Source organism: Xenopus laevis, chromosome 6L (genome assembly GCF_017654675.1).
Source record: "Xenopus laevis strain J_2021 chromosome 6L, Xenopus_laevis_v10.1, whole genome shotgun sequence".
In the NCBI taxonomy this organism is placed as follows: Eukaryota; Metazoa; Chordata; class Amphibia; order Anura; family Pipidae; genus Xenopus; species Xenopus laevis.
The window spans coordinates 52,166,269-52,177,792 of NC_054381.1; the positions used below are offsets into that span (position 1 = coordinate 52,166,269).

At 47.5% G+C, this 11,524-nt stretch overlaps 1 protein-coding gene across 1 annotated transcript; it reads right to left on the reverse strand.

Annotated features, from left to right (window-relative positions):
• Positions 1–4,554: 4,554 nt before the first annotated feature.
• On the reverse strand, positions 4,555–10,254 carry LOC121394601 (P2X purinoceptor 7-like). Its single transcript, XM_041566025.1, has 4 exons — positions 10,175–10,254; positions 5,766–5,831; positions 5,316–5,674; positions 4,555–4,783 (listed from the first exon to the last, which is right to left on the reverse strand). Exons 2-4 carry the CDS (start codon positions 5,826–5,828, stop codon positions 4,594–4,596), a joined length of 612 nt encoding a protein of 203 aa, XP_041421959.1. The 5' UTR covers positions 5,829–5,831; positions 10,175–10,254; the 3' UTR covers positions 4,555–4,593.
• Between the last annotated feature and the right edge of the window lie 1,270 nt (positions 10,255–11,524).

Genomic DNA, 11,524 nt, shown 5'->3' on the forward strand with positions numbered 1-11,524 from the left:
ATTGCCTTTAGCTATTGCTAATTTGGGCCATGGTCTGGGGTCTATTTACTATTATTTACTGATAGCTTTATAGAGCTGAGGCCACAGGGTCTGGGGGTCTGCTTTTTATTATTGGTACATATAGCAGGGGGGCCACCTGGTCTGGGGTCAGTATTTATTATTGGTACATATAGCAGGGGGGGTACCTGGTCTGGGGTCTGTATTTATTATTGCTGCAATAAAGCTGGGGGGATACCTGGTCTGGTTTTATTATTGGTACATATAGCAGGGGGGATACCTGGTCTGGGGTCTGTATTTATTATTGGTACATATAGCAGGGGGATACCTGGTCTAGGCTCTGTATTTATTATTGGTACATATAGCAGGGGGATACCTGGTCTGGGGTCTGTATTTATTATTGCTGCAATAAAGCAGGGGGGATACCTGGTCTGGGGTCTGGTTTTATTATTGGTACATATAGCAGGGGGATACCTGGTCTGTATTTATTATTGGTACATATAGCAGGGGGGGTACCTGGTCTGGGGTCTGTATTTATTATTGCTGCAATAAAGCAGGGGGGATACCTGGTCTGGGGTCTGGTTTTATTATTGCTGCAATAAAGCAGGGGGGATACCTGGTCTGGGGTCTGGTTTTATTATTGCTGCAATAAAGCAGGGGGGATACCTGGTCTGGGGTCTGGTTTTATTATTGGTACATATAGCAGGGGGGATACCTGGTCTGGGGTCTGGTTTTATTATTGGTACATATAGCAGGGGGATACCTGGTCTGGGGTCTGTATTTATTATTGCTGCAATAAAGCAGGGGGGATACCTGGTCTGGGGTCTGGTTTTATTATTGGTACATATAGCAGGGGGATACCTGGTCTGGGGTCTGTATTTATTATTGCTGCAATAAAGCAGGGGGGATACCTGGTCTGGGGTCTGGTTTTATTATTGGTACATATAGCAGGGGGATACCTGGTCTGGGGTCTGTATTTATTATTGCTGCAATAAAGCAGGGGGGATACCTGGTCTGGGGTCTGGTTTTATTATTGGTACATATAGCAGGGGGATACCTGGTCTGGGGTCTGGTTTTATTATTGGTACATATAGCAGGGGGGATACCTGGTCTGGGGTCTGGTTTTATTATTGGTACATATAGCAGGGGGATACCTGGTCTGGGGTCTGTATTTATTATTGCTGCAATAAAGCTGGGGGGATACCTGGTCTGGGGTCTGGTTTTATTATTGGTACATATAGCAGGGGGGATACCTGGTCTGGGGTCTGTATTTATTATTGGTACATATAGCAGGGGGATACCTGGTCTGGGGTCTGTATTTATTATTGGTACATATAGCAGGGGGATACCTGGTCTGGGGTCTGTATTTATTATTGGTACATATAGCAGGGGGGGTACCTGGTCTGGGGTCTGTATTTATTATTGCTGCAATAAAGCTGGGGGGATACCTGGTCTGTATTTATTATTGGTACATATAGCAGGGGGATACCTGGTCTGGGGTCTGTATTTATTATTGCTGCAATAAAGCTGGGGGGATACCTGGTCTGTATTTATTATTGGTACATAAAGCAGGGGGATACCTGGTCTGGGGTCTGGTTTTATTATTGGTACATATAGCAGGGGGATACCTGGTCTGGGGTCTGTATTTATTATTGCTGCAATAAAGCAGGGGGGATACCTGGTCTGGGGTCTGGTTTTATTATTGGTACATATAGCAGGGGGGATACCTGGTCTGGGGTCTGTATTTATTATTGCTGCAATAAAGCAGGGGGGTACCTGGTCTGGGGTCTGGTTTTATTATTGGTACATATAGCAGGGGGGGGTACTAATAGCTGCATAGAGTGGGGGGCACATCGTTACTGCAGTAGATAGGGGGGCTATGTGGTCTGATATTACTATTATTAGTGCATACATTGGGGCCACATGCATTGTATTGCAGACATCCTATTAGTGTATGTGGTGAGATGCCACATGTCTGGGGCCCTCTAATCCTCTCATTGTCTGGGTTCTGATGATACAATAGTATATGTCACAGGTGTCTACAGGTCTGGGGCCCGCTAATCCTCTCATTGTCTGGGTTCTGATGATACAATAGTATATGTCACAGGTGTCTACAGGTCTGGGGCCCGCTAATCCTCTCATTGTCTGGGTTCTGATGATATTGTCATTGCCTTTAGCTATTGCTAATTTGGGCCATGGTCTGGGGTCTATTTACTATTATTTACTGATAGCTTTATAGAGCTGAGGCCACAGGGTCTGGGGGTCTGCTTTTTATTATTGGTACATATAGCAGGGGGCCACCTGGTCTGGGGTCTGGTTTTATTATTGGTACATATAGCAGGGGGGATACCTGGTCTGGGGTCTGGTTTTATTATTGGTACATATAGCAGGGGGATACCTGGTCTGGGGTCTGTATTTATTATTGCTGCAATAAAGCAGGGGGGATACCTGGTCTGGGGTCTGGTTTTATTATTGGTACATATAGCAGGGGGATACCTGGTCTGGGGTCTGTATTTATTATTGCTGCAATAAAGCAGGGGGGATACCTGGTCTGGGGTCTGGTTTTATTATTGGTACATATAGCAGGGGGATACCTGGTCTGGGGTCTGTATTTATTATTGCTGCAATAAAGCAGGGGGGATACCTGGTCTGGGGTCTGGTTTTATTATTGGTACATATAGCAGGGGGATACCTGGTCTGGGGTCTGGTTTTATTATTGGTACATATAGCAGGGGGGATACCTGGTCTGGGGTCTGGTTTTATTATTGGTACATATAGCAGGGGGATACCTGGTCTGGGGTCTGTATTTATTATTGCTGCAATAAAGCAGGGGGGATACCTGGTCTGGGGTCTGGTTTTATTATTGGTACATATAGCAGGGGGATACCTGGTCTGGGGTCTGTATTTATTATTGCTGCAATAAAGCAGGGGGGATACCTGGTCTGGGGTCTGGTTTTATTATTGGTACATATAGCAGGGGGATACCTGGTCTGGGGTCTGTATTTATTATTGCTGCAATAAAGCAGGGGGGGTACCTGGTCTGGGGTCTGGTTTTATTATTGCTGCAATAAAGCAGGGGGGATACCTGGTCTGGGGTCTGTTTGTTCTTTACACATTTTATAAATAATTTTCTATGTTGTGCTTATAGGGATTGGATACTTCATCTGAATCGCTCCACCTAGATCGCTTTGCTTGGATCGTCTTCACAGATCGAATCTGTTGCATCTTCCTGACTTCAACTTGGATCGCTTCACTTCTACTATTATTGGATACATTGGGAGGGGGGGGGGCACCTGGTCTATAACTGATAACTGTTCTTCACACAATTTGTGGTTTATATATCAATATAATTTTCTAAATAAGTTTCTGCATTGCAGCTCACTGGGATTTGATTGCTTCTTCTGGAACGCTTCACTTGGATCACGTTACTTGGATCATCTTCACAGATCGAATCGGTTGCATCTTCCTGGTTTCCAATGACAAAGGACTTTGAGCACATGACAACATTTCGCCACACTGGAGCATTGGAAGTATATAACAGCTTTTCCCTAAAGTACCGGTCTAAAAGAATCCATTTTACAATGGATGGAATGGAGGCCCGCACGAAGCTTGCAGCTCTAGCCCATAATGCAAATGTGCATAGACCGCAAGCTCGTGTCCGATTGCCCAGTGAGGGAGGGGACACTGTAGGTTCACTTCGACATAGACTTGTGTTTCCCAAATTCAAAAAGAAATGGGTTGCTAAAGCACTATATGAGCCCACAACCAATGCACATGTATTTCCAATGTTGGTGGATGTGCTCAGATTACTGGAGGGCAAATTGACCCATAGTTGGGATCCCAGAAACAGCACCATGCCGGTCAACATTGCAACAGAAGAGAGACCAGATAAAAGTTTGACTGTTCAGCATCATTTGTCAAGATTTCAAAACTGATGCATGTTCTAGTGAATGTAACATTACTTGTGAATTGTAATTGTTGCTAAGCGATGTTTGTAATGTGTTCCAGTGTACTTTATGAAACCTGTCTTATAACGATCTAAGCACCCCCTGTTGTAAAAAAAACTGTATGATAAAATGTAGACCCCTGACCCTGTATATGCCAGCTGTATGCACTAATAAAATTAGCAGACCCTGTAGCCCAAAGCACTTTGCAGACTTAGTAACAGCTGACCCCCCCCCAACGGTCTGTGCACTTATAGTAACAGCTGACCCCCCCCCCAACGGTCTGTGCACTTATAGTAACAGCTGACCCCCCCCCCAACCTCTGCCGCTAATGGTAAATGAACAGTACTTGTGAAATGTAATTGTTGCTAAGCGATGTTTGTAATGTGTTCCAGTGTACTTTATGAAACCTGTCTTGTAACGATCTAAGCACCCCCTATATGATAAAATGTAGACCCCTATGTTCCCAACTGCATTTTAGGAAACTTCTGTTACAAATACTTGTGTGTATCTATGTCCACTTTATCATGTTGTTTGAGTAAAAGAAGAACAAAGAACTAATGTTTGTACGTTTTTTATTGAAAAAAATCATAAAGAATAATAAATAATACAAATTCAAACATCAATGACAAATAAACAATCACAAAAGTCATCAGTCCAGAGCCATATCAAAAGCATTATAGTCAAATGCCTGTAGAAATCCTCTGTACCGGCCTTTGGGGTCTGGATAAGTGCTGCGGACTTTTTGAACGACACAGGCTGGAATAGGCACACGTTTCTTGGGCCCTAAGAAGCCATAAATCCAGGCGATGAATGACCGATAGGAAGTCTGTCGTAATTTTCTGTAGAAGAAAGAGAGGATAAGTGATCTGTACAAAAATGTTTCTCTGCACTAGTCATCACACGCCAAGGGGATACGTCATGTGACATTATTTTATATAGGGCTAACACTGGCAGGACTTTATGGAGCAAACCGTTGTTGGAGCTAAAGTGGATAAAAAAAACCATGACCAATTGTGTCATTTACAAAGCAGTTTTGTCTAGAACACATGTTCTTCACATAAGGAAGTTCAACTTTGGCTCCCGCACACCCGGTGCACAAAGGTAGAGGATGGGCCGCCTCGCCTCACAAACAATCTAGCAGAAAGAATCCCAAGGTTTATTGCGAAGTGCAACTTTTCGGGACGCCCCTTTCTCATGCATGCTTGAGAAAGGGGCGTGACTACGAAACGTTGCACTTTGCAAAAAACACGCAAGGCAGCTTGCTTGCATTTATCCTGTGTGCCTTGGGATTCTTTCTGCTTGACATAAGGAAAACACACCGAAATGATTCCCATAATCCTCAATCTATAGGTAAAAGTCAGATGAACTTGCCTGTTGTGGCTGCTTATTCCACCTGTGGGGCGTTGCATGTTCCAAAATATTTGCAAGTATTCCAGGTGGGATTTACGTAAACACCTCAGGTAAAATTTCCTGCTATGGCAGATGCACCCATGTTGTAGATATTTCTTTTCCACAGATGATACTTCCATGCAACAAGAGGATTCCTCCACAGTTTTCATGGGCACACAATTGCCACACCTACACCACTCAGTTGTCCCAATTCGATTATCTGCTGTTTGATGTTGATGTCCACTTGGTCTGTCGCGCACACTTGGTGTGTCGCGCACACTTGGTGTGTCTCGCACTGGCTCATTGCCAAAACATGTCGGATCACCTTGCCCATGGGATTGCTGTACAAAAAATAGAACACAGGTTAGTCAGAACAAATTCAAATGTATGAAAAGGGAGGAATCCGTTTCCAATCATATATTATATACTAACCATGTTAGTTCTTTGTGCTTCAGGTTCCTTTTCATTCAATAGAATTAGTTTCTTTGGTGCCATAATCTAAAAATGTAAAAGTATATAATATGAACAACAAGACAGAACAAATACTCTGCTTTCTTCCCCCCCCCCAATATAGAGCCTTCAGCCCCTCATACACAGTCTTTAGCCCCCCCAATATACAGTCTTCCCCAGTCTTCTCAGCCAGCAGTCTCTCACCCAGTCTCTCTCACCCACAGCAGCCTCTGCCCCCCCCCACAGTAGTCTCTTTCCCCACAGCATTTGTCTCTTACCCAGTCTCTCCTCCAGCAGTCTCTCTCTCAGCCAGCAGTCTATCATCCACAGCAGTCTCTGCCCCCCCCCACAGTAGTCTCTTTCCCCACAGCATTTGTCTCTTACCCAGTCTCTCCTCCAACAGTCTCTCTCTCAGCCAGCAGTCTATCACCCACAGCAGTCTCTGCCCCCCCCCCCACAGTAGTCTCTTTCCCCACAGCATTTGTCTCTTACCCAGTCTCACCTCCAGCAGTCTCTCTCTCAGCCAGCAGTCTCTCACCCACAGCAGTCTCTGCCCCCCCCACAGTAGTCTCTTTCCCCACAGCATTTGTCTCTTACCCAGTCTCTCCTCCAGCAGTCTCTCTCTCAGCCAGCAGTCTATCACCCACAGTAGTCTCTTTCCCCACAGCATTTGTCTCTTACCCAGTCTCTCCTCCAACAGTCTCTCTCTCAGCCAGCAGTCTATCACCCACAGCAGTCTCTGCCCCCCCACAGTAGTCTCTTTCCCCACAGCATTTGTCTCTTACCCAGTCTCTCCTCCAGCAGTCTCTCTCTCAGCCAGCAGTCTATCACCCACAGTAGTCTCTTTCCCCACAGCATTTGTCTCTTACCCAGTCTCTCCTCCAACAGTCTCTCTCTCAGCCAGCAGTCTATCACCCACAGAAGTCTCTGCCCCCCCCACAGTAGTCTCTTTCCCCACAGCATTTGTCTCTTACCCAGTCTCACCTCCAGCAGTCTCTCTCTCAGCCAGCAGTCTCTCACCCACAGCAGTCTCTGCCCCCCCCACAGTAGTCTCTTTCCCCACAGCATTTGTCTCTTACCCAGTCTCTCCTCCAGCAGTCTCTCTCTCAGCCAGCAGTCTATCACCCACAGCAGTCTCTGCCCCCCCCCACAGTAGTCTCTTTCCCCACAGCATTTGTCTCTTACCCAGTCTCTCCTCCAGCAGTCTCTCTCTCAGCCAGCAGTCTATCACCCACAGCAGTCTCTGCCCCCCCCCACAGTAGTCTCTTTCCCCACAGCATTTGTCTCTTACCCAGTCTCACCTCCAGCAGTCTCTCTCTCAGCCAGCAGTCTCTCACCCACAGCAGTCTCTGCCCCCCCCCACAGTAGTCTCTTTCCCCACAGCATTTGTCTCTTACCCAGTCTCTCCTCCAGCAGTCTCTCTCTCAGCCAGCAGTCTATCACCCACAGTAGTCTCTTTCCCCACAGCATTTGTCTCTTACCCAGTCTCTCCTCCAACAGTCTCTCTCTCAGCCAGCAGTCTATCACCCACAGAAGTCTCTGCCCCCCCCCACAGTAGTCTCTTTCCCCACAGCATTTGTCTCTTACCCAGTCTCACCTCCAGCAGTCTCTCTCTCAGCCAGCAGTCTCTCACCCACAGCAGTCTCTGCCCCCCCCACAGTAGTCTCTTTCCCCACAGCATTTGTCTCTTACCCAGTCTCTCCTCCAGCAGTCTCTCTCTCAGCCAGCAGTCTATCACCCACAGCAGTCTCTGCCCCCCCCCACAGTAGTCTCTTTCCCCACAGCATTTGTCTCTTACCCAGTCTCTCCTCCAGCAGTCTCTCTCTCAGCCAGCAGTCTATCACCCACAGCAGTCTCTGCCCCCCCCCACAGTAGTCTCTTTCCCCACAGCATTTGTCTCTTACCCAGTCTCACCTCCAGCAGTCTCTCTCTCAGCCAGCAGTCTCTCACCCACAGCAGTCTCTGCCCCCCCCCACAGTAGTCTCTTTCCCCACAGCATTTGTCTCTTACCCAGTCTCTCCTCCAACAGTCTCTCTCTCAGCCAGCAGTCTATCACCCACAGCAGTCTCTGCCCCCCCCCACAGTAGTCTCTTTCCCCACAGCATTTGTCTCTTACCCAGTCTCACCTCCAGCAGTCTCTCTCTCAGCCAGCAGTCTCTCACCCACAGCAGTCTCTGCCCCCCCCCACAGTAGTCTCTTTCCCCACAGCATTTGTCTCTTACCCAGTCTCTCCTCCAGCAGTCTCTCTCTCAGCCAGCAGTCTCTCATCCACAGCAGTCTCTGCCCCCCCACAGTAGTCTCTTTCCCCACAGCATTTGTCTCTTACCCAGTCTCTCCTCCAGCAGTCTCTCTCTCAGCCAGCAGTCTATCACCCACAGTAGTCTCTTTCCCCACAGCATTTGTCTCTTACCCAGTCTCTCCTCCAACAGTCTCTCTCTCAGCCAGCAGTCTATCACCCACAGCAGTCTCTGCCCCCCCCACAGTAGTCTCTTTCCCCACAGCATTTGTCTCTTACCCAGTCTCACCTCCAGCAGTCTCTCTCTCAGCCAGCAGTCTCTCACCCACAGCAGTCTCTGCCCCCCCCCCACAGTAGTCTCTTTCCCCACAGCATTTGTCTCTTACCCAGTCTCTCCTCCAGCAGTCTCTCTCTCAGCCAGCAGTCTCTCATCCACAGCAGTCTCTGCCCCCCCCACAGTAGTCTCTTTCCCCACAGCATTTGTCTCTTACCCAGTCTCTCCTCCAGCAGTCTCTCTCTCAGCCAGCAGTCTATCACCCACAGCAGTCTCTGCCCCCCCACAGTAGTCTCTTTCCCCACAGCATTTGTCTCTTACCCAGTCTCTCCTCCAACAGTCTCTCAGCCAGCAGTCTATCACCCACAGCAGTCTCTGCCCCCCCCCACAGTAGTCTCTTTCCCCACAGCATTTGTCTCTTACCCAGTCTCACCTCCAGCAGTCTCTCTCTCAGCCAGCAGTCTCTCACCCACAGCAGTCTCTGCCCCCCCCACAGTAGTCTCTTTCCCCACAGCATTTGTCTCTTACCCAGTCTCTCCTCCAGCAGTCTCTCTCTCAGCCAGCAGTCTCTCATCCACAGCAGTCTCTGCCCCCCCACAGTAGTCTCTTTCCCCACAGCATTTGTCTCTTACCCAGTCTCTCCTCCAGCAGTCTCTCTCTCAGCCAGCAGTCTATCACCCACAGCAGTCTCTGCCCCCCCCCACAGTAGTCTCTTTCCCCACAGCATTTGTCTCTTACCCAGTCTCTCCTCCAGCAGTCTCTCTCTCAGCCAGCAGTCTCTCATCCACAGCAGTCTCTGCCCCCCCACAGTAGTCTCTTTCCCCACAGCATTTGTCTCTTACCCAGTCTCTCCTCCAGCAGTCTCTCTCTCAGCCAGCAGTCTATCACCCACAGCAGTCTCTGCCCCCCCCCACAGTAGTCTCTTTCCCCACAGCATTTGTCTCTTACCCAGTCTCTCCTCCAGCAGTCTCTCTCTCAGCCAGCAGTCTCTCACCCACAGCAGTCTCTGCCCCCCCCACAGTAGTCTCTTTCCCCACAGCATTTGTCTCTTACCCAGTCTCTCCTCCAGCAGTCTCTCTCAGCCAGCAGTCTCTCACCCACAGCAGTCTCTGCCCCCCCCCACAGTAGTCTCTTCCCCCCCCACAGTAGTCTCTTTCCCCACAGCATTTGTCTCTTACCCAGTCTCTCCTCCAGCAGTCTCTCTCTCAGCCAGCAGTCTCTCACCCACAGCAGTCTCTGCCCCCCCACAGTAGTCTCTTTCCCCACAGCATTTGTCTCTTACCCAGTCTCTCCTCCAGCAGTCTCTCTCTCAGCCAGCAGTCTCACTATTTTTCTCACCCAGTCTCTCTCCCCCCAGCCTTTCTGTCCCTCTCCCAGCTCTTTTGTCCAGCCATTCTGTTCCCTTCCCCCCACAGCATTTCTCTCTCTCACCCGCAGACTCTCTTGCCCAAACATTTCTTTTCCATCCAGAATCTGTTCCCCCCTTTCTGTTGCTCTTTTGCCAAGGCGTTCAGTTTACTCACATGCAGCATTTTTTTTCCCACACAGCAGCCTCTTGACCCACTCTTCTGTTCCCTCCCTCCCTCTCAAGTTGTTGTATGTTGTATAAGTTATAAAACGCTACAGAGGGGCCAATTGACGATATGCCTGTGTGGTAGTAAATGCTTATGCAACATAATCCTGTAATGCTTCTCTTATGTGCTTCTCTTTGGAAGCTACAACAATGCTCTGCATCGGTCGCCCTTGGGGGATGAGCTCACTTACTTACACGCAGCATTTTTTTTTCCTCACAGCGCAGCCTCTCGCCTCACCCCGCTCTTCTGTTCCCTCCCACCCTCCCAGTCTGCCTCCCCGTCTGCCTCCCCAACAGCCTTTACCTACCTCCTTGTTGTTTATCGCTAGCGTTTCTCCCTCCTCGCTCGTGGACTCAGTAAGGCACGACCTTACCTCCTGGCTTCTCCTCTGTGTTCTGCGCGCCGTACTGACTTCCGGTTCGTCACTTCCGGTTTTCTGTGCAGGAACAAGACGGGAACGCGCACGCAGGGGGAACTGGTCGCCTTTTCGCCGTTCTACATGGTAATGTAGCAAGGCTATTTTGAATTTTTTTTAAAAAAAACCCTGTGTAATTTATATGAATGTATTGGGGCATACCTATTATTTTTAGCTTTTAGAATGGGATTTTTAAGTAAAATTTTTTGGTGTTACTGGTCCTTTAAAAGTGCCTTTGCTTTTCATGGTGGCCAGTGAACAGTTTCTTTGGAAAGAAAATGGACATCAAGTCCCAGAATCCAGCTTTTAAACATGAAATACGGTGAGGGATTGTGATATGCATATATTTTTTTTCAGATAAACCCAACTGAATGAACTTACAGTATATGAAAAAGGATGTATTTTTTCCCTTTAAAGAACAATTGTATCTTTTTTTTTAATCTTCCCTTTGGATTTGTCTAATGGAAATAATACATGAATGCTTATTCATTTTACAGTTGTTCCCCACAAGCTTCTGTGAAGTTACTTGCTTAGCTTTGCAGTTTCAGCTTTGAACTACTTATAAATCCCTTAGCAGAAGCCAAAAAAACAAAAACAACTGTGACATTGCAGTCCAGAGGTGTGAAATTATTTGGGGCTCATTCTTTCATACTCTGTATGGACACCATAAAATATTCAAACACAGATATCACGTGTACTAAACACAATACAGAAGGGAAATTGTAGGTGTCTGGTGGCCCTTTGATAATACAGAATGCTGTGATATTTAATGGTAATATGTTTACATTTTTTATAAAGTGGTCACATACATACAAAGCTAAAGCAGAGATTCAGCTTCTTTATAAGTTCCTGCGGATTGAGATATTGAGCAGGAAACACCGCAAACCAAGCCTAACAGTAACCTTAATATAATTTACATTGCAACTTATAAATTGGTCCATTAAAATGATTAAATATAATATTGTCCTATATAGGGATGCACCGAATCCAGTATTCAGTTCCGGATTAGGCCTTTTTCAGCAGGATTGTGCCTGGCCGAACCGAATCCAAATCCTAATTTGCATATGTAAATTAGGGGAGGAATTCACGTGATTTTTCGTCACAAAAGAAGAATTTTTTCCACTTTCCTTTCCTGCCCCTTATTTGCATATGCAAATTAGGCAGGGCTGGAACTAGAGGTAGGCAGAGTAGGCACGTGCCTAGGGCACAAAGCTGGGGGGGGGGCGCCTGGCACGTACCTGC

Bases quoted from the DNA above. Each gene is read 5' to 3' on its own strand.
- LOC121394601 (XM_041566025.1), bottom strand. From the start codon at position 5,828: ATGGCACCAAAGAAACTAATTCTATTGAATGAAAAGGAACCTGAAGCA. The intron at 5,675-5,765 runs GTTAGTATATAA...TTTTTTGTACAG, and splicing joins AAGCACAAAGAACTAACATG to CAATCCCATGGGCAAGGTGA. The intron at 4,784-5,315 runs GCAAGTTCATCT...TTTCTTCTACAG, and splicing joins GGAATAAGCAGCCACAACAG to AAAATTACGACAGACTTCCT.